This window comes from Cryptotermes secundus, unplaced genomic scaffold, assembly GCF_002891405.2.
Source record: "Cryptotermes secundus unplaced genomic scaffold, Csec_1.0 scaffold779, whole genome shotgun sequence".
Taxonomy (NCBI): Eukaryota; Metazoa; Arthropoda; class Insecta; order Blattodea; family Kalotermitidae; genus Cryptotermes; species Cryptotermes secundus.
The window spans coordinates 1,508,960-1,532,062 of record NW_019737096.1 but is presented as its reverse complement, the minus strand read 5'-3'; the positions used below and the strand labels follow the sequence as shown (position 1 = coordinate 1,532,062).

The 23,103-nt window shown below is 38.9% G+C and overlaps 1 protein-coding gene across 1 annotated transcript in view; it reads right to left on the bottom strand.

Annotated features, from left to right (window-relative positions):
- LOC111870196 (lambda-crystallin homolog) overlaps positions 1-19,825 on the bottom strand; it is a 27,937-nt gene extending 8,112 nt beyond the window's left edge. Inside the window, exons 1-3 of the mRNA XM_023862283.1 lie at positions 19,565-19,825; positions 9,163-9,350; positions 2,667-2,875 (exon numbers count right to left, since the gene is read on the bottom strand). Of these exons, the coding sequence (XP_023718051.1) occupies positions 2,667-2,875; positions 9,163-9,350; positions 19,565-19,602 (435 nt within the window). The 5' untranslated portion in view covers positions 19,603-19,825. The remainder of the gene's footprint in view (positions 1-2,666; positions 2,876-9,162; positions 9,351-19,564) is intronic.
- Between the last annotated feature and the right edge of the window lie 3,278 nt (positions 19,826-23,103).

Genomic DNA, 23,103 nt, shown 5'->3' with positions numbered 1-23,103 from the left:
GATGGAATAAATAACAAATAAAAAAAATCAGTTATATAGGTAGTTGATAGCTGCTTCTTTATGCTCATATGGGTGACATGTATTATGAGATCTGTGGAAGTAGGTTTTCTATATATTTCAAAATTCAGTTCATTTTGGTTTTCCTTAATCGTTAAGATAATTTCTTTTCTATTTTGGGTTTGTTGCTCCATAATGAATTTCAGTTTTGGGTGTATTGCATTAAAATCATCTAGTGTATTGATGATGTTTGTTTTCTGTGTGTCATATACGATTAAAATGTCATCCATATATCTGTAATAATCCACGATTTGATGTTTACTCAAGATATCAGCAACGGATGTATGTTCTAAGTATTGTATGTATAATTTTCATTCATTTTTACTGGTTCCAGAAATCCACATTTTGCAATGCAGCCTCCAGATATAGAACAAGTCAAATTATTTGTATAAACGTCAGTAATACTATAATTTAATATTTAACAACATACACAAATTGTGTACATGTCCAACATACCATATAAAACTATATTAAAAATATAGCTGCCAATATAGCTGATGTTGGGGCCCAATATAGCTGATGTTGGGGCCCCCATTGCTAAACCCTCATTTTGTATACAATAATGCTTATTAACTTGTATTTAATTCTGCCCCAAGTACAATATTTAAGATGTATAGTATTTCTTCTTTCACTGTTTCCTTAATATTATTATTACTCAAAATTTCATTCATTGTATGTTCTACATTTGTTATAGGTAAATTTGTATACATATTTTCAATGTTAAATGAGCACAATCTTGTGTTATCAACTATTTCTATCTGTGTAAGTGCCTGGATTAATGTAGTCAAGTTTCTTACGTTGAACGTGTATAGTAACCGTAACGTACGTTGTTATATTTTATTTAGGTATTTTGCTGTTTTATATGCTGGACAGTTCTTCCAATTGACTGTTGGACATATTGGTTTACCTTGCTTATGTAGCATTATAGTGCTCTATAAATATGGGGCACTTGAATGCATGTTTATATATTTCCATTTTTCATCTTACTTTATTATGTTTTTACACTTATAAATTTGCTTTTGTGTCCCAATTTGTTGTCTGTTTGTAATATCATTAGGTAAAAAGTAAAGTAAAGCTATCCCTGTACCAGGCCGTGAAGGGCCATAGGGTTGTGAGACGTTGAGGGTCCCACACTATCTAGACAATCGGCTCAAAGATGGCGGTAAGGTTGTCAGCCTTATGCACTGGCCGCGCTTTACTCCCCAGGAAAATTATTTAATTAATTCCTGGTACTCATTTCTGTTAGAGGCTGAGTAAACCCCAGGGCCTAGTGCGGCTGGAAGGAATAGGTCAACTGAAGAAAATCCAATGACCTCATCGGGACTTGAACCCGTGACCATTAGCGATTATAAATTCGTCAATTTTTCTATTATATTCATCTTTATACATTATTACAAATTTATTTCCTTTATCTGCTTTTCTTATTATCAACTGATTGTTTTCTATTTTTTTATTATATTTTTCAGATATTCCATTCTTGTTCTGCTTATCTGTTCTTTTCTTTTTTTTATTTTTCCTTTTTTAATAGTTTCTGTAAGTTGTTTGCTACTACTTGTTGCACATAGTTTTGTTCTGTTAGGTTTTATTCCTGTATCTGCTTGCATTACAATTGTTTGTATCCAGTTCTTAGGTTTATACTGCAGGTTATATTTCAGTTCTTTATCAAGTAGTTACATTTCATCTTCCGTAAAGGTGACGATAGTTAAGTTTACCATTCTTTTAAAAAATCTAATTTTGTGTGTATATTAGTACAACACTAGAGGATGGCCCTATAGGGGTCAAAATATGTAATGGAACATAAGTTAATAAACTGTAGTTGCATTGGCAGTGGAATTTGTATTATTAGTAATTCAATACAGTTCATACATTCACTGCCCATTTCCCTAATATCCATTTTGATATTATCTTCCCATCTTCATCTTAGCCTTTAATGTGACCACTTTTGAACAGATCCCTTCACCAAAATTTCATGCACATATCTTGTTTTCTGCACATGAGTCACTTGTCCAGCCAATTGTAACCCTCTTGATTTGTCCAACCTAACAACATTAAGCAAACAAGATGTTTCAAAGTTTCCTATTATACATTTCCTACATTTTTGCTTAGAATGTGTCCCTTTAGTACAAATATTTGGCTTCAGACTTTGTTTTAAAATCTGTGTAGTTTACGTCCTTCCCTGAGAAGAAGAGGGGAAGTATGGAGTAAGGTGTAGGGTGCACAGTATGAAGCCTTTCCTAATTAAGCATTAATCTCATCTGCATTCAGTATACTGAATACTCAGAAATGAGTCTTTGGAAGCTGAGTCATGATGTGCTTATATATAGAGAAGGTCAAATTTCTTGTTGCAAGAGATCATTAATAGATACAGCACAAGTGTGTAAATGAGAGACATAAATTTAAATTCTTCAAAAATGACTACTTCTGAATTGACTAAAATTAGCTTATCAGTTATAATAAATGCAATGATTATTAAAACTACATAAGAATGTTATCATTTTGCATGCCAATTCTGCCAATATTAATATTCTGAGCAAAGTTCCTACTCTACATAGTCACACATCAAACATGGGTTCCAATATTTTTTAGGTTAGTTCAAAAAATTCACTTACAGGGTGTGATACTATGAAATGGCTTTTGTGTTTGAGCCCATCAGAGAGCCTAGAGGGAAGAAAGGTACTGGTAGAGCTAGACAGAATGGTATTGTCATCCATAAACTTGTCCACATCCTGGTACACATTCCTTTTGAGGTCCAGTCTCTCTGGGACACACTCTTGCACCAGTATTGCTCCTTTTATGGCTTCCTCTAGATGTACGGTTCCTGCAGCAGTAGAGATTCAAAGATAAAAACACAATTGTTTTCTGCCAGAACGTGAACTCGACATTGTTTCAAAATTTGGCTTGCAGTATATTTTTAATTATCAGCCAACCCATACTGGTAGGATGTATATGTTGTATATATTACAAAATTGAGGGAACACCTGGGGTAAAGTTTCATGACATCTGCAGTAGATGTCATGGATTTCAAATGGCCTCTGTTAATTAAACTGTATTTACTTAGTTTGCTTTTGTGGTGTACACATTTCCTTGTCAGACAGAAATATTCTTCGGAGAGCATATACAATTTCTACACTCTGACAGGTAGACTTCTAGGTGCAATTATTGAATATGTTTTTCAAATATTTCTTACTATGGGTTATTTATAATTACAGAAAACTTAGCTAAATTAAACAAAAACACATATGTAATATCTTTAACAAAAGTGTAAAGTCAGCTCTGTGGAATTTTCTTTCAGTGAAGTGGACAGATGAATATTTCTGTTTCCATGAGTGGGAAAACTTTTTCTTTAATTGTTAGTGAAGGTGTTGCTGTTTTGAAAGAATATAACATTGTCAAGTATTTATTGCATATGAAACAAAAATCAAAGTTGTGTTCAAGAGCTATCGATGTGCATTTACATGACATGATGCAAACTGACATTTTAGAAATGGAATCAAACATTAATATTCTTGTGGAGCAAAGGCAGGACTTCAATTAAATTTGGAATTGGGTGGGAGCGGTCTATTTTAAGAATTATCAGATGCATTTCATTATAGTTCAAACTGGTCCATTACAATCTTTACTTTAAATCAAGTTATAAAATAAATCTTTCTTGCATTCCATTATTATATACTAAATTTAAAAACATATCCAACAAAAGTTACAGAGCTTAATATGGTATATGTTTTATGTTGCATAAATTATTCTTCTATGTGATCCATTTTTCCTGATAAAATTCTGTTTATGTTCAAAGAATATTGCAGCCTACAGAAAACTTTGAAGTATATGTAAAGAACAATCATTGGTGACTAAAAGGAAACCTTCTGCTGTACCCAAGCATTGTAGTATGAAGTTGTACAACAGCATGTAGATACTCAACTAATTCTAGACCTTTTGATACTGCATGATGGTGAGCAGTCAGCTACACACTCTAGCCATTTTATTCTCAGAATATTTGTATTGCATACTCTGGTAATATAAATTTACAGATAATCAATTTACTGACTGATTGTTGGTTATTTAATTGAGCTAAATCAACTGCAGATGTCATGTCATGACAAATAATAGCCATAAATATGATTCTTAACAATACAACTGCTAACCATCAAGCTCATTGCCAGGTTATGAGTGACAGGTGGCTAATGTGAACAGGGAACACATGAGGTACAAATAGATGCAACCACCTGTCAAGGAACTGTGGAAAGGCAATTTTTAAGGATGGCCCTGCAAAAGGAGGTAGTCTGAAACAACCATGGATTACTAGACCATAAACCATAGAGTAAGGCAATAATGACATAGATTAACACAACACTGCAATCTAACCACTGACAGTGGCATAAAAGCAATGACCATGCTATGTAGCTACCAACTGCCATACAGAATGGGTTGCAGCATTTGGAAAAGTACATTACTGCCATTTACAAATCAGAAAACTTAAGAATTCAATAAATGGCTGCCTTTGGCTGCTCAATACTAATAGAGGAATGCTGTTCAATGAAATTATCATTTAGCCAAGAAGAAAAACTCTGGTACATAAAACCAATTTGTCATTAACAACACTACATTTCTAACAAATTGAACAGCAAGTATTTACTTCTAAGAATGAAGCACTGAGAAGAATTGACATTGGTGTTCATTACAAAGTTGAAATTGTGTGGAGTTAGGTCCAATATTTTTGCAGACATGACATTGACTAAGATTGTAGCCTCCTAGGTTATGACACCAGGGAATATGGATGTAGCAACCGCCTCCAAAATGTTAACTAACTACCAAACTGTATGTTACAATACAAAGTCCTATAATATTAATTTTCATTGCCATGACGAACTCAGATCTCATCGGAGTAGTCAACATTTTCTTGCAAACTAATATCAGAGAGCACTAAATGCAACAACAAAAAAAGGTAGTGGAAGATACAAGCCCAATATTGAGACATTTAAGTCAAGTATTCACTGCAAGATTTCGATAAATCTGAATTTCACAAAATGGACAGTGGTACAGTTTCCTTTGAGCATATGTTCATTAATTAACTGGACATGGAATTCCTTGCTGTTATGGAACAAAAAGGCTCATCACATCTTCATGAGAGCCCATTACTAGACCCTACACTGAACCAGTCCAATTCATTTCATATTTTTGCAACTTCTTTCTCAGAAAGATCTCTTTTAATATTACCATTCTGTCAGCACATAGGTCTTTGATATGGTCTTTTCGTTTGATGCCATTCAACAAAATTCTATGTGCATTTATTGTTCCTTAATTGCATTCTATATGTCTTGCCTACCTTATCCTTCCTGCTTCAGTCACCTTAGCAACACCAAGTGAAAAATACAAATTCTGAAGCTCCTAATTATGTAATCTCCTCTATTCCAACATTACTTTATCTTTCTATGGCCAAATATTCTCGCTTTGTTTTCAGATACCTTTGTCTCTTCGTTCTTCCCATAACTGAGAGACAAAGTTTCATATCTGATATTTATGAAAGTACATAGAAATTAAATTTGGACTTTGTGTTCATTTTACTTCAAAGCTTTGTTATAAATAAATTTGTAGCATAGAATTTCAAATCATACCGTCTTACCTACACATCAAGTATTCACCAACACAGAGTTCTGCAGACTGCAAAGCAACTTTTTCCTTAGTAATGTCATGTAAGTATTTGATAACAAAATCCTTTGGAATATGTTTGAGAACTAATAAAAACAAGTAATTAATATATGAAAGGTACTGCATAACAAGTAGTTTAATAAGTCGTTCCATTCACTTGGTAGTATGGAAGTGGTTAAATCAAGTAGAATACAGTGTGCTGAACATATAGAACAAATGGAAGAAACAATAAATGTGCACATAATTTTGGTGTGGACTCATCTTGATAGTTTCAACTTAGAGAACTGAGAACAAGAGATATTGGATTTTAAATAACTGCTTTGAATGAAGATGTTATACAGCACCAAACGAGGTGAGAAGATAATCATGAATGATGAGTATGTAACGATTAAAAAGGAGAAAGTCTGGCCTATTCCATGGCACATCCTGACTTTCACCAGGATAGAATGAATAAAATCACAAAAGAAAACCTGCCAAGATAACTGGTAGCATGACCAAAATTTGAGTTTGGTACAACCTGGATACAAGTGTAAAGCATTACTAATACATCACTTTTCTAGTACAAGCGACATTAATAACACAAACTGTGAATATGCAAACTGGACTGAACTGGTTCATGCAAAATACAAAATCTGCTTTGGTATTATTGGTGATGATCTGTGAAGTCATTTGAAATACTTCATATTTAAATAGCCTGAATTTGTAGTTCCCCTGTCCATCCTGTGTATTAGTAACAGCAATATCTAATCATTTCTGTTCAAACAACAGTTGTGCCATCACAGAGATCTTCATGCTGCTAAGAACATGATCTTGAACTCAATATACCACTTCAGTCTTATCTCTGTTGTCTATATATCAATGAGTCATAGCGAATTATCTGTTTATTGAAGAACATTCTGTCACACAAAACCAGTAACAACATTTATTCTCAAAGCAATCAATAACTCTATATCTATAAAATGTGTTATATAACCTGATCCAAAATACATCTGATAGATGTCACTACAATCTCTACCTGCTTACTGGTAGTGTGCAAGAGACTGCACAAGATGGCATAACATAGTCACATGAAAACTGTTTAATATCATACTGCACTGTATTGAGAATTCGATAGAAAATAGATTCTCTTTAATTTGGATCACACAAACAGGATCCCATATTCTTATTTAGTAAACAAAATGAAATGCATATTATTCTGTAACTTAAGAGTAATTGTTCTTAAATCTGGAAGGATTTGTGTATGACTCCAATAAGAATGAATGAGATTACAGTTTAAGAATTGTGTAGCCCTCACGAATTCCATGGCAATAAGAAACAAGATTGTGTAGAATTTCTAGGAGAGTCTTTAATTCATGTCACAAATAATAGGAAATTTTTTCAATTTTAAATTTATTTTGATGAATAGGAAAATACTCGCAGGACTTTGACAAATATTACTTTTAATTTGATTCTCTAATTCATCATCCTTGGAAATAATAATAATAATAATAATAATAATAATAATAATAATAATAAATTCTATAGTTCCATCAGGAGCATAAGTCATCTACAAGCTTTCTCCATTTGTCCTGATCTGCCACTAAATACTTCAGCTCACTCCAGCTCTCTCCAGCTTTTATCAGAGTGGATCTCCTCCAGCTGTTTCTTGATCTCCCCTTTCCTTTACTCCTTGAGGATTCCACTGAAGCACAACCTTTGATGGTTGATCATCATCCTTCTCCAGTGTGTGGCTAATTCATCTAAATTTTCGTTTCCATATATGCATATTTATATACATTTGGCCAGATAACTGCTAGAACTCTCTATTTTAAATGGTTCTGGGCCACCAGATTCTTAATATATATCTCAGACATCTATTAATAAACGTTTGAATTTTCTTCTTAATTCATTTGTAACCATGCAGGGAAGAGTCAGTCACTGGTCCCTATTCAGAGCCAGATGGAAATATATTTACAATGGATACAAAATTGAGCATTCGCTTACAATACAATGTAAACTTGAATAAATAATACTAACAACATTCTTTATCTTAGACTTAATGTTTAAAAGCAGTCCAGCGACATAATCAATTGAACATGACTTTCCATTGAGCAAGAATTTGGTACAGCTCTTCCAAAATGCTGCTTTAATTTATTTCAAATTTTTGGACATTATGTAAAAGCATGAGTGGATCTAGTCATTACAATTTTTTTAAACTAGCTAATATATTTATAGGACAAGTATTTTACATGTTGCATGGCCAAAGAAATGGAAACCATACACATAATCAAGGCTATACAACAAAGTTTGCATCAGCATTCACAAATTACATCAACAATGAAAAAAGACTGACCTGTGCTCCTTGATGTTAACCAAAACTTACCTTCTACATCATTAATTCACATTATGTATCAAGATTAGGCAAATAATATAATTTGTGGCATATAAAATCAAATTACTATACTCCATTCTGTTTGTAAGTGAGACAGTGCCTAACAAAATATATCGTACTTACACAGTCTCTAACAAAATATATCATAATATTCTAGTTTTTAACCTGTGGATTTCAACCTATTAGTGGGTTGTGAGAACATTTGTGTGGGTCATGAAGTGCGAGCTGAAGTGCAGTTTTTCATCTTCACTAAAAGTAATACTGTAAGAAAATGAATATGCAATTAAATCATTTTTTATAGTCTTAATATTCAGCACATATATTTCTGTCAATGGTTTTCTGACTCTAATATTCCAGAAAAGTTGTTCACCTAGTTAAAAAGATTAAAAACTCCCATCCAACATGACATTTTTATTCTGCTGTGTGTAAACATCCAAATGAATTTTCCAATCCTGGTACAAAATGCAAGTACCCCTGTGGTTACAGGGTCTTTCTTCAGCAGTAAGTGGTTATTCAGGTGATTAAGACATTTGCTGTTATTATTGCAGTTGTTATAGAATCCAAAAGTCATTGCAACCACTGTAATATAATCCCCCAACTGGGCTGTATCTTGAGTCAGTTCAGTGCACATTTTAACATGTTTCTTTCACGTCCATTTCAATACAGTGAGACTTTTACAGCATCCAGTAAACCTCTCAGGCAGAAGAGTCACATGCCCCTCCAATCGAGTTGGTCCTGTAGAAATTCAGACTGTTCGCAGGTCTGACAAACCTACAGTCTAGACACATTACAAATTAAACTTAGATTTCAGCAGAACGCAACCGATTTTTCTTAAGTCAATTTTTTACATTGTCTTCTCATCGACATCAACTGCTCTCTTCCCATGGGCTGCTAATCCATTTCCTGTTTAGATGTATTAGATTTCTTTCCAACATCATGCACACCATTATCAGACTTCCTGTAACTTCCAAAATTTTGTTTCCCTTATCAGCACAAGACACTCTTTCCTTATTGTTTGACACCTGAAAATAACATGCTGTCCATATACCTTGCAAACTTATTATTCATATTACAAATAGTTTTATTGATACCTTTAATAAGTGAACACTGCTGGCTTGCTGACAGATTTCCTCGAAGGAGTTTCCTTGCCTCCAGTGATTTTGTTTGTTCCTCAATGTCTTTCAGGGCTGACATTATTTGATTCTTGTCAATGTCATAAATGTACACATTGTAGCCAACGCTAGCAAATAACATGGCCCAGCTGCGTCCAATTAGACCACTGAAAATCAATGTCATTATTAATTAACACCTTCTTGTTACTGAAGGAAAAGATGATTAATAAAAATTGCAAGCAAATGAATCATAATGGAAAGAAAACTGCATCAAAATGTTGAACTTATGGTGAAAGTCAAATTCAAATCTAGCTCTTTTATAACCCAGCAACTGATGTAATGCCTAGTCACTACATATAGGCCGTGTATATACATTAAATTATTGGGAATGATATATGTGAATTCCAACATAATTGACCAACTATTGATACCTATTCTACTCGTGCATTCATCTGATATTGGAGACAAAAATGGAAGTACANGTCAGTAATACGGGAATACTTTAGTGTTACTTGTCTTCAGCTCCATTGTAGAATATACATTTGGGAAGATGCAAGGGTTGTGCATTAATTTCAAGGAACTACTTTACCTCTAACAATGCAAATATTGAGAATACTCAGAAGAACTTTGATGTACTCATTGCTATTTCCAAGATTCGAACCGAGTACCTTCCAAAGACAAGTCAGACATCAGCGATTCATCCTATTCTGCATAGGCTCTAGGTGTAAAGACAATCATATGAAGAGATAATGGCCATAGAGTGTTGTTTTTTTTATCAATTACTCTATTTGGGTGCTATAGGGTATATCTTTCTGCCTGATTTCAGTTTCCTGCGTCCTGTTATATGGCCCTGCTCAAAAAGGCCATGTGTGGTCACCAATCGTGTCCCTCGTAAATACCACAATGGACTTGTGCACCCTTGATGCAGCATCCCACATATCTAGTGAATGCTTTGAAACAAGTTGTTCAGTTTCACAACAGCAAGAGAGTGTGAGGGACAGGAATGCCCCTGAGGGCTAGCATTGGTTCGGCGTGACTCATTTCACGGAAAAATCTACTACTGGTTACCAGCATGTGGCTTGTGGACCGCTATGTTCCGTTATGAACAAACGCTGGGCAAGACCGCTCGTGCTATGAGTAGTACTGCCACGCTTCTGATAACACAGTTAGGATTATCTGTGGTTCGAATTTATCCTCGGTTGACAGACATCCATGTGTGCGTCACTCAACGGGGGCGGCAACATATCAAATGAAGGTGCAATTCGTGGTTATTATTTCGAAAACAAATCCACGACATAGGTTGCAAACTGTTCAGCTTATTAGTAGCCATATCGTTCGTCTGAAATATTTTGTGTTTCATTCAAGTTTTACGAATAATTCATACTTACGTGTAATTTGATAGATAACTTTTAAATGGAACTCTAAATGTCACATTTCACCAAAAACCGTGCAAGAGATAAATTATTTCATGCGTACAGACAGGTGGACGTGCTAAAAATAACAGGTACCTGCTTTCCCGTATCTGTGAAACTCACATGCAAAGATGTCTGCAACAAAGGAAATCGTATGGGTGTGACTACGTTTGAATCTTTGACTAATGCCCCAACTCATTACTAAGTCACATCATCAACTTTGGCAACTGAGCATTGATATTTCTGAGCCGAGAAGTAGAAGAATGAAGCTGCAGAATTGTCGGTTTTTCATCTTTTTCGAGATATAGTACTGCTGGGCATTATCTAGTCTAGATAAAAGTAAAGCTAAAGTTATCCCCGTGTTTAATTAAGCTCCAGGCCATGAAGGCGTATGTGGGAGTGGATGAATAGATCCACATTTTCTAGACCTCGGAATTAGTTTGAGGTGAGTGGTCAGCTTCACGCCCCTGCCGCTTTACCCCCAGTACGCATCGTATAGGAGGCTGGGTGGGCCCCAGAGCCGGTCTGGACGACGCAGAGAAGAGAAAATTCTTGACCCTGCCAGGACTCGAACTCCGACTCCTCGGACGTCCAGCCCGTAGCCAGTCGCTATCCCGACTCTATATTAATACCTGTTTGGGAGTGGGGTGAAACTGAGTCCACTTGGTGCGTGGCCAATATTTGGACCATTGTACAAGCCCCAGATCATAGATAATGAGTGTGGAGCAGTCGGTGGAGTGAAAATTGGCAGGAGAAACCGAATTACTCGGAGAAAATCTGCCACTTTGTCCACCGCAAATCTCACATGAGCTGACCTGGGCTCGAACTCGGACCGCCGCGGTGGAAGCCGGCGACTAACCGCCTGAGCTATGGCACGGTCATAATAATATTATTGCTGTAAAACAAATTAAGTGTTTTTTTTTTTTTAGTAATTTCAGCAAACAAGAAGACAGCTGCAGTGAGACAGTAGTTCCAAAATAGGATTTCCGGCGATATAACGTCACGTAAAAACGAAACTTGATCAGTCGACAGTATTTCAGTAGCAACAAATCTACGACAGGCTCGACGCATTTACTTACAATTGGTTTACTTAGCGATATTCTCAGTAGCTGAGACTTTACCGTAGAATGGTTAAATGATAATAAATCCAGTGGCAACATCTTGCGGGAAGGATTTTCCATTTGTTTCTTCTATTTAACGACGCTTTTGTAGTTGAGACTGTAGGATGTAGCGTCAAACGATAGGATGATTAATAAATAATAAATTTAAAAGGATGAGGAAGGAAGTGACCATGGTCTTATTTGAAAAACTATCCTGGCATTTACCTGGAATGACAAGGAAAACGATGCAAAACTTCAGTGCGAGGAGCCGACGTGTGGGCCTTGGCATGAACCCGGCTTCTCCCGAATAGGAGGCAAGAGTGCTGATCACTTGATCACGGCATTCTCTTGCCTTCAGTGATTCAGTACTGAGGGGGTGGGTTTCCCCATGCACCGCGACTGATAGTCTATTGTACATCCCCCTTTTAATTTCTACCGTCTCCATCCCCTACCGATAGTGGTGCTCGCTATCAGTCCCTTTCTGCCAGCGAGGTTTCTACCCTCTACTTGGCAGTGGTATTTAATAGTTAGTCCCTTTCTGTCAGCGAGTTAGTCCCTCCTCTGGCAGTGGTACCTAATACTTTAGCCCCTTTCTGCCAGCAAGGTTTGTACCCTCTACTTGGCAGTGGTATCTAATAATTAGTCCCTTTCTGTCAGAGAGGTCGTCCCTCCTCTGGCAGTGGTATCAAATACTTCCCCATCTATCGGAGGCATTGGAAACTATTTGGGCGGGAAACTTTTTGGCCTAATTTAGCTCAGAGGTCTCCTAGAGGCATGAGGTTCTTTTACGTGCCGTAAATCTACGACACGGGACCCACGGCTTAAAGTCCCTCCCGGAGGACTTGTTCCCTAAATTTTTCCGCCCTTAAAAATTTCACGACCTCCGCCGGGTTTTAACCCGCGTACCTTGAGTCATGAGGTGGGAACGTTATCCCTAGACTACGGAGGCCGCTTTCTCTTGCCTTAATTAGAGGTGATTTCAAGGTATCTCCACCTCTTTTCACTCATCAATCGTGCTGCTAATTTTGGAGCTAATTATCGCAAATAAACGACTATAATTATGATTAGGATTAATTGGAAACCCGAATATGGAATGATTAAAGTTGACAGGATGGATTTACGGTAATGAGATTCCACGTCATATCAGAGTTCAATTGCGGGAACATATGGTCCGATACAACGGAAAGCGGATTGGTATCTGATTTGCTAACAACAGACGACTCAGTCCAACACAGCACAACACAATTTAATTTCTGAGTGCAGCAGTAGATGTAATTCCGATACATGAGTCACTTACCAATCACTTGATACCAGATAAATATAAAAATATCACTCTGACAGGAAGAAGGCGAAAAGTTATATAACGAATTTCCTAAATTTATCATTTTTCATTGGTCGCAATAATAACATATTCATTAAAACTAAACGCATTTCTCTTCTAACTCTTTGAAGTTAATTTGTAAATAATAATTTTTAGAAACGAAACCACCACAAACCCTCATTCTATGCGTACCGCACTGGACTCTAACCAAAAAGTGGTTCGGTGGCCCGATGTAATTCAGGAAGTCTGAAAATTGTGTAATGCTTCAATTACAATGCAAAAATTTATACAATGAAAGGAGAAATGTAATATTTTAAATTGAATGAAAGTTATTTCTATCTGTAGTAACATGCGTCGATGTGAGAGTACTGATGGCCGCGTTCATATTTATCGCTGATATCGAGAGAAATTTCAGTGTATGCATCATGCGGGACCTTCAGTTCATGAAAGCGAATCAAAATGATCCCCTTTCTCCGGTTACGGCGCTCCGGTGAACCGAGGGTTATGCACTATTGACCTCAAACGACAAACATAATGGACTGCGGGACAGCTACACAGAAGGACTTCAACTGACACTTCAATCAGAATTTTCCAAAAAAGTTGGCATTTCGAAAAATGCTAAATTTATGAATTTCGACGATGGAAGTATTACATTTTCATATTAACTTCACACGGAGTATATTTTCATGTTGTAATGTATGTAAGGGGTGGGCCATAAAAACCGACCCCCGCACTATGACCTAAAATGATCTATTGTGCTTCCCCTTGTATTAGCCCTTTATTAATCCTACACTTTTAATAAAGTGTAGGACCCTGCTTATAGGGTCGTCATAAAAGTCATTTGGTTCCATAAAAAACTGACCCAAGTGACAAAATCTTAAATAAGCTATGGCCTCACAGTCACACATGGCTGATTCGTTTTCTTGTAGGCACCTTTCACAAGTTGGGTTATTTGTCAGTCCTAACTTGAAAAGGTATCCTTTCAGGTGGCAATGTCCGGTAAGTAATCCTACCACCCATCTTAGTTGATCTCTGTTTAATCTCAACAGATCCTTCGTTCTTCCGACCAAGGGTCCTCATATAAAACCCTTTGCCTGTTTGAGTCCAATTATGGATTCCCAGTATTTTTTTTTTTTATGATTTCTATCAGTCCAGTCCCTGATCGCATTCTTGGCAACTCCAATTGAGATGCCGCGAGTTGGTTCATGTCCTATGAACGGCTGTTCAGATCCTGTTCTTGCCAGCTGATCTGCGGTTTCATTCCCTGCAATACTCTCCTACTAAGATGCCGCGAGTTGGTTCAGGTCCTGTTCAGATCCTGTTCTTGCCAGCTGATCTGCAGTTTCATTACCAACAATACTCTCCTACTGAGATGCCGCAAGGTGGTTCAGATCCTGTGAACGTCTGTTCAGATCCTGTTCTTGCCAGCTGATCTGCAGTATCATTACCAACAATACTCTCCTACTGAGATGCCGCAAGCTGGTTCAGTTCCTATGAACGGCTGTTCAGACCTCGTTCTTGCCAGCTGATCTACGGTTTCATTCCCTGCAATACCCTCATGACGTGGCACACATATCAGTTGTACTCTGTTATGTCTGGCCAATTGCATGAGGGATTGGTGGCAATTCCAAACCAATTTTGAAGTGATATGGTGTCTACCAAGTGCTTTAATTGCAGCTTGACTGTCTGATAGGATATAGATGTTCCTGTTTCTATAGTTCATATCTAAATTCTCAACTGGGCATGCCTTAATGGTATACACCTCTGCATGGAATACTGTTGTGTACTGACCAAGGCTGAAGGTATGTTTCCGCCTCGTTCTATCACAATACACCCCAGCTCCAGTGCCTTTATTTGTCTTGGAAACATCTGAATACCAGATTAGTCCCCCCTTTCTATCGAGTTGAAACCCCTCTTTCCATTCACTTCTATCAGGGAATCTGATCGTGAAGGGTCTATCATAAACATGTTTCGGTAGCATTTTATCAGATCCCATCTGTAGGATGGGTTCTTTTTTCATGTCCCGAGTCATGCATCCATGTCCAAAACCTTCGGATTTATTTTAATGTTACAAGCAGACCATACTCATGTTCTACATATGTATGTTTTGCTTAATTATTTACGTACAAAATTTAGGCACATAGAATATTACATATATCTAAAATTTCCTTTGATAAGCATGGGTTACGAGTAGAGTATCCCCCCCCCCCAAACTCACATGCTTTTAAGCAGGATGAGAATCTTTATGAAGACTACATTATTTTCGAAAGTTACAAACTCTATTGTATCAGAAATGATAAACATGCGGGATTTGAACACATGGTGGGCCAAGGAAATAAACTTAATTTCCAGTCCACTAAAATTTTTACCTCCATTGCTCTGAACGGCCAATTATTTGTACATGAAAGTCACTCAACAGTGTTTTAAATTTCCAAATCAAAAGGTTAATCAACTCCGTCCAACGTGACTGATGAAATGTTTTTTCTTTCTTTCCTTTTTAATCAAACCAAATCAAATTTTATAAAACCTACTAAAGTGTTCTGACTATGAATATTACGGACGGACTGGACGTTATAGAGTTCGCTTTACAGGCCACATCATTAAATGAGTCCTAACTAGGTAAGTAATACGGAGAGGCAAATTACGCTATTTGACCTTTTATGGAAGTATTTACAGATTTATGGTTACGGGGTCATTTGACTCCAGAAGGCCCCCTGATCACTGTTTACACGCCTTGCTTCTCCCGAGTTACAGTCAGTGCTTGTTATCTGGTTTTTCTTTGCTCATCCCTGAGATAAGTCTGACACTGTGAGCACACGCATTAAGTAGGGCTACGTGGGAAATGCACATTTGTTGCTTTCACTGCATGAAATTTTATATTGGGTATCTACCTATGGCTCTACAGTTCTTTTGTTGGATCTTTGCCGCTTTTTTAGTTTCTTAATCCTATACAGAGTAGGTAGGACTCCCTGGACGGGGGATCAGCCCGTCGCAAGGCCGCTGCCTAAGCACAGAACAACATAAACACAGAATAAATGTACACAGACATCCATGCCTTGGGTGCGATTCGAACCCACGATTCTAGCGTTCAAGCGAGCAAAGACAGTTCATGCCTTAGACCGCGGGGGCACTGTGATCAGCATATGGGATATCTGCGCTCCATTAAAATGAGTCAGGCAATGCCAGGCAAAGTCTTAATGATGGACTTCCACAATATGACATTTCTCTGATGTAAAAAATAGTATCTGATCGCAGAAGATGCTGTTTGCATACGCTTCTTTGTGCTTTCTTTTTTTTTTGTGTGTGTTTTATTTTCCTTTGGGGGGTTCATTATGTAACAACGCTGTCAGTATCGAGACTATCTAGCGCCGATGATAGAATGATTAATGGATGCGGTACAGATTGCGGAATGAGAACTAGCAGGGGAAACCCGTCCCAATGCCACTTTCTCCAACATAAATCCCACCGCGGTTGCCAGAAACTAGTAGTCTGGGCTGTGGCCTGTCCGTGTGCTCTTGTTAAACATTAGAGATTTCTTAAAATACGCTACAGAAATGATCACATGACAACGAACATCAACAGAAGAACTGCAACAGGCAAAAAAGTCTGCATCAAGATGACTTACTTATGGAGCTGAGCCTTTCTTGAGGAGAAGCCAAATTGCAGCTACTCAAGAATTTCCCAGCATTTTATGGAACCCGAATATTCATTACCGTGTTCACAAGAGCCCTCCACTGGTCCCCATCCTCAGTCAGATCAATCCAATTCATACCATCCCATCCTATCTCTCTAAGATCCATTTTAATATTGTCCAGTCACCTACGCCTTGGTCTTCCCAGTGGCCTCTTTCCTTCTGGCTTTCCCACCAGTATCCTATATGCAGTCCTCTTCTCCCCAAAAAAAGATGATTTGTGGGAACAAATGACAACTCGAGAACATAAAAATATTAATAGTACCATTACATTTTTGATCTTGACATTGGTCTCTGACCGTGCAAGAAAAATGTTGGTTTCAACTGCTGTAACAGACAGGCGACGTGCCAACAAATCATGAAAGCCGATAAACTCGCGTTATCTCCATCGTAAGCCTGTGATAACAAACATTGATATTTGCAAACTGAAAGCAAACAAATGTAATTTCATGTTATCAACGGTTCTGATTCTTCACACTTGCCCAATGATCTATATTATTTCTCAATCGGAAGGCGATAAGGTTTTTTAAAATTGGATAATTTGGCTTATTTGTGCCCTTCTGTAGAGACATATCACGCAGACTGTGTAAAGCCGTACATCAGCCTTTGTGTCAGCAAGTACTTAAGGGCCGAGCAATGTCTAGATCTTGGGCCTGGTCGGGTTTAGGCTTGATTGAATTCACTTTTATCAAAATGTCTAGTTTTTTCTGGCCTAACTGGTCAAGATATCCATATGACTGGACACATCTACCCCTCCGGGTTAAGAAATGCATAGTAAGGTACAGTTTTGAATAGATTTAACAAACGAAAGGTTCATAATTAGAATTTTGTGGTATACTGACAAAATGGGGCGGGGCTGTTATGTTTTAAATCTATGTACTTAGAATTCCGGGGGCACGCGGTAGCGTAGTTAGTTGAAGCACTATGCTACAAGCCGGAAGGTTGCGGGATCGAATCCCGATGAAGTGGATTTTTTCCTTCCAGCCGCACTATGGCTGTGGGGGTCGTCTCAGCCTCTAACAGAAATGAGTACTAGGAATATTCCTGGAGGTAGAGGGAGGCCGGCGCGTAAGGCTGACAACCTCACCGCAATCTGTGAGCCGATCGTTCAGAAAGTGTGGGAGCCTCAACATCTCACAACCCTATAGGCCTCCAAGGCCTGCTGCAGGGACAGCTTTACTTTTACTTAGAATTCCATGAGATGGGAAATATTTCATACAAAAGACGTGGCACTCGGAGAACACACGTTATGTTAAATTCATGTACGTATCACGACGAATCTCTAGCAAGAAAACTAGTGCCTAAGAATTTAAATTAACTTCTAAATGTGAAAAAAAAAAAATCTAAGCAGGCGGGATTTTTCGTACGTGGCTACCATGAGCTCTCCTGTTCTAGCGAATGGACAAAGAACGGAAGAAAGTCGTGTGTGTGACTGGCATTATGGAGAATTCTCTGTTTCCCTGTCCAAAGCTGAAAATTCAATAACGACCTTCATAAATCCCGAAGGTTTGATAATACACAGGAATGTGCACTGTTGCAGCACCTCAATACAGGAAAGATTTGACGGGCTTGCTACTCTATAGGAAATTAAAGAAGGCTTTAATTAATAGAGCATCACAATATGAAGACGTATGGGGAATGGAGCTATAGATCCACATTATCTTGACTTCGGCACTAGTTGGATATGAGCGGTCAGCTTCACGCTCCGACCGCTTTACCCCCGGGGAAAGAGCCCCAGGTACCCATTAGATAAGTGGTTGGGTGGACCCCAGAGCCGGTCTGGACGATTTGGAGAAGAGAAAGTTCTTGACCCTACCGGGACTCGAACTCCGACCCCTCAGTCGTCCAGCCCGTAGCCATTCCCTATACCGACTCCGCTACCCCGGGTCCTCCTTGCTACTCTATAGGAAATTTAAAAGTGCTTTAATTAATTGAGCATCACAATATGAATACGTATGGGGAGTGGAGGTATAGCGCCACAATTCTTAACCTGGGCCCTAGATGGGAGTGGTAATGCCTGTGCCGTTTTAACCACGTGAAACAACCCCCGCTCTTCGTTGTATAAGTGTCTGGGTGAGCCTCGGTTTGGATGTTATGAAGAAGAAAAATCTCTTACCCCTGCCAGGAATCGAAGCCCTACTCCTCGACAGTCCAGCCGGTAGCTTAATCGTTATACCGACTGAACTATCCTGGCTCACTTTCCTCTACAGACTACAGAATAATCTGAGTCGGTATTGCGGTTGCCTACACACATAGTTCAAATGCATGTCTATTCGTTCAACATTTGACAGTGCTGAGAAGATTCATAATTAAATTAAACAGCTTCGGCAACATGATAAATACTTCACTGAAAAGCTGACAATTTATGGCGGCATTAAATAAAAATTACGGTCACGGTAGCCGAGCGGTCTAAGGCATGTACTGTCTTCGCTCGCTTGGAAACCGGATCGTGGGTTCGAATCCCACTCAGTGCATGGATGTTTGTGTGCGTTTTTCTGTGTTTGTGTACAGGTAGAGGCCTTGCTACGAGCTGATCACCCGCTCAAGGAGTCCTACCGAATGTGTAAGATCTAGAAAAACCGAAGTGAACGGAGAAGTTCATGGAGGTAGACCTAGGCCCACTGGGGCTGTAGTGCCAAGGAAAAAAAAAATTAAATAAAAATATGTATAACGTAGCCTGTATGTGTTATGTTGTTACAGTCTGTGCAAGCATTAATTTGGTTTCTCAGACTATTACGAGTGATAGCACAGTTTATATAAATTTGCTTGTTAATAGTCGCATGACTAAACAAAGGAACAGAAACTATGTAAATAAACTAAAATCTGTTTGGTGCCTGCTCTGTGGGCATTTGTTTACCTGCCTACGATTGCAATCTTCTCGTCCTTGGTAGCCATCTCGGTTTGCACTCAACTCTCGCCACCGACAGATCACAAGAGACCAGCTCGAGACTTAGTACAGACCTTAACTGCTTGCAGTCGCCGTATAACACGCTATAACACGTTTTCACTTTTACATAACATGTTTAAGATAACAGCGAACTGTTAATACCCCTGACGACAGTTGTCTAGCGCGGAGGAGAGACAGGAACGAAGATAATTGCTTTTATTCAAGTAGTAGTGAACTGGCCTTGAGTGACACGACGGGGAAGCGGGAAACGCCGACGATAGCCCAACTTGCTACTAACTTTGGAGTTTATGTAGTACGGGGTTTTTATAATAGAGTGCACTTGGCTATTTAAATGGGACCCGGATGATGCTTGTAAAACGCGGAAATGCTTGGTTCGGTGAATTGTTTCTCATTGTTATATTAGTTAATGAAATGAACCCGCAGGTCCTTACCACGAGATCACGGTTTACAGGATTCCCATTAATACAGAAAAATGCTGAAGGCGTTACACTTCCAGGGTTGGATTTAAAATCAGGAGATCGTCTAGGACCTGGACGCCGGATTCGTATTCAAGTAAAAAGTAAAGGTATCCTTGTACCAGGCCGTGGAGGCCCATAGGGTTGTGAGTTGTTGTGGTTCCCACATTTTCTAGACAAATTGGCTCATAGATGGCGGTAAGGTTGTCAAGCCCTACGAGCCGGCCGCCCTTTACCCCCCTAGGAATATTCCTGGTGCTCATTTCTGCTCGAGGCTGAGTCGACCCCATGGCCATAGTGCGGCTGGAAGGATTAAGTAAACTGAAAAAATCCACCTCATCTAGATTCGATCCCGCGACCTTTCGGCTTGTAGAATAGTGCCTCAACCAACTACACTACATCGTGCCCCTTAAGTAGGGATGTAAAAAAGTAAAATTGTCCATGTGATTAACTAATTAAGCACTACGCCATGAAGGCGTATGGGGGAGTTAATGTATAGATCCACATTTTCTTGACCTCGGCACAAGTTACAGGTGAGTGGTCAGCTTCACGTCCCTGCCGCTTTACAACCGGGGAAAGAGCCCCCGGTACCCACTGGATAGGAGGCTGGGTGGGCCCCAGAGCCGGTTTGGATGACGTGGAGAAGAGAAAATTCTTGAACTTACCGGTACTCGAACTCCGACCCCTCGGTCGTTCAGCCCGTAGCCAGTCACTATACCGACTACGCTATCAGTAGGAATGTTAGGACCCATTTTTATCTTTGCTACGTCAATAACTGGTTTGATACCTAAACAGTCCCATCTTCATCTAGTGACAAATACTTCAAATTGAGATAGAGGCAGCCGGAGCGTGAGAGACTAGCTCTTTCTAACTGGCCCAACTGAGTAGGTTTATCCTTCCCTACCCACCTGAAGACGGAGACAGATCCAGTCTCCGAAACGTCGTGGTCTTTTGTCTTTTACATACTAGACGATGGATGAAGTCCAAAATAAGCCAAAAGAAGTACATGTGTAAATTGGGCTTTGTTACGGATTACTGTGGCTGAAAATCAGAATTGCAAATTCCTAGGAATACAGAGGTACTTTTCTCTCTCTCTCTCTCTCTCTCTGTGTGGCTCTATAGCCCTTTGGTCCTTGGCACTTTTTCATTTCCTTAATCGTATACACAATCGGTAGGACTCCTTGGACGGGGTATCAGCCCGTCCCAATGCCGCTATCTACACACAAAACAACACAAACACAGAATAAACGCACACATAAACCCATGCCTCTAGTGGGATTCGAACCCACGACCCCAGTGTTCGAGCGGAAAAAGACGATTCATGCCTTAGACCTCACCCCCACTTAAAACAGCATAGAAATACTATCATCGTAAATTAATTTCACAGAATTTGGTACGATTAATGGTAATGTTAATTGAAACAATGAGGAAAATGTCACACCTTCCACAAGCTTGATACCATTGCACGTGATAACGAAAGCGCTACTGATAGTGTGCGTAAAACTTGTTCTGAACGTTGGTAAAATTATAGTATCAGGAATAAGTACTCAAAGTACAACCATCAAAACTAGCGAAAGAAGCTTTGCTCAACAGAAACATAACCAATTATTCAGCCGGACACACAGTAAATTCCCAAAACACAGTGGCTAGACAGTCTTCTGGTAATGAAAGTTTTCTTGCCAAATTTCGTAATGAACACTGTAACTGCAGTCAGCATGTGGGTGAATTCACAATGTCAAGTTCGGTTTCTGTAATGACAACCATCAGGATTGACGGGACGACTGCGGGGCAGCTTGGTCAAGAAGACCTTTCAAATCATGCGTCCCAAGATGCAGTAACGAACAGCTATTCCAGAGACATGTTTCTGGCTGATAATGGAAATCACGTACATGATCGTAACGAAACCAGTTCGTCAGCTGCAGTCAATTCGAATGGGTTTACGAAGGAAAATAGAACATCCGCAAGGACATTTACTGAAAAATATAGTTCTTCTCTACGGGGATCCCAAAATTTGGCTGTGAATGTATTTTCCAAAGATAACTAACTTGGAACAGAACAATTTATGTAAAATTAATACTCTGTCAAATTCGCTTACTAAGACGGCAACGGTTTCACCTATGAGCAGATGGAAGAACTAAGAGCTAGAAACAAAATATCACCCAAACACAGAGACGATGAAATGAACTAGATTTCAGTGCATAATGCTCTATGGGATTCACTTTCTCAAGCAGCTGCACTCACTGGTTAGTCAGTCTTCTTGAATAAAACCAGCAGCAATGTCATTCCACGAGAAGTGAACAGAAACCTTCAGGAAGTTGTGAGATTGTAAAGGTAAAAAGTAAAGTTGTCCCTGTGCTTAACTAATGAAGCACTACACCATGAAGACGTATGGGGACATGGATGTATAGGTCCACATTTTCTTGACCTCGGCACTAGTTGGAGGTGAGTGGTCAGCTTCACACCCCTGTGGCTTTACCCCCAGGGAAAAAGCCCCCGGTACCCATTGGATAGGAGGTTGGGTGGACCCCAGAGCCAGTCTGGACTACTTGGAGAAGAGAAAATTCTTGCCCCCACCGTGACTCGATCTCCGACCCCTCGTGGATTGTACACAATGGAAACTGGCGCTATGTTCTACCTCATCCTCCATGGGCGATGTTTATTTTGAAAAACTTATCGATATTTCGCTTTGGTAATCTTAGCGAGTCGTCTTCCAGATCTGGAGAGGTAATATTCCATGAGCTTCTTAAAAATTCCACCAACGAACCTCTGCTAAATCTTACTGTTGATCTTCAATGTTGGCGAAGGAACTGGTAATCAGCTTTAATATATCTTCTTTTAGTAAGCGATCATCCATGATTAGAGCCCAGCGTCAGAATTTTTCCAGCGACAACCCATCAGAAACTTCCTATGTGGAATAATGCAGTATAAAAAACAACATGAAAATCCAATTAACAATGCCAATCAGCAGGTTTCTCGTGATAGCGAGTTTTAACTGTTCAGCGTAGATAATTTCGACTTTTGCATCTGTATGTA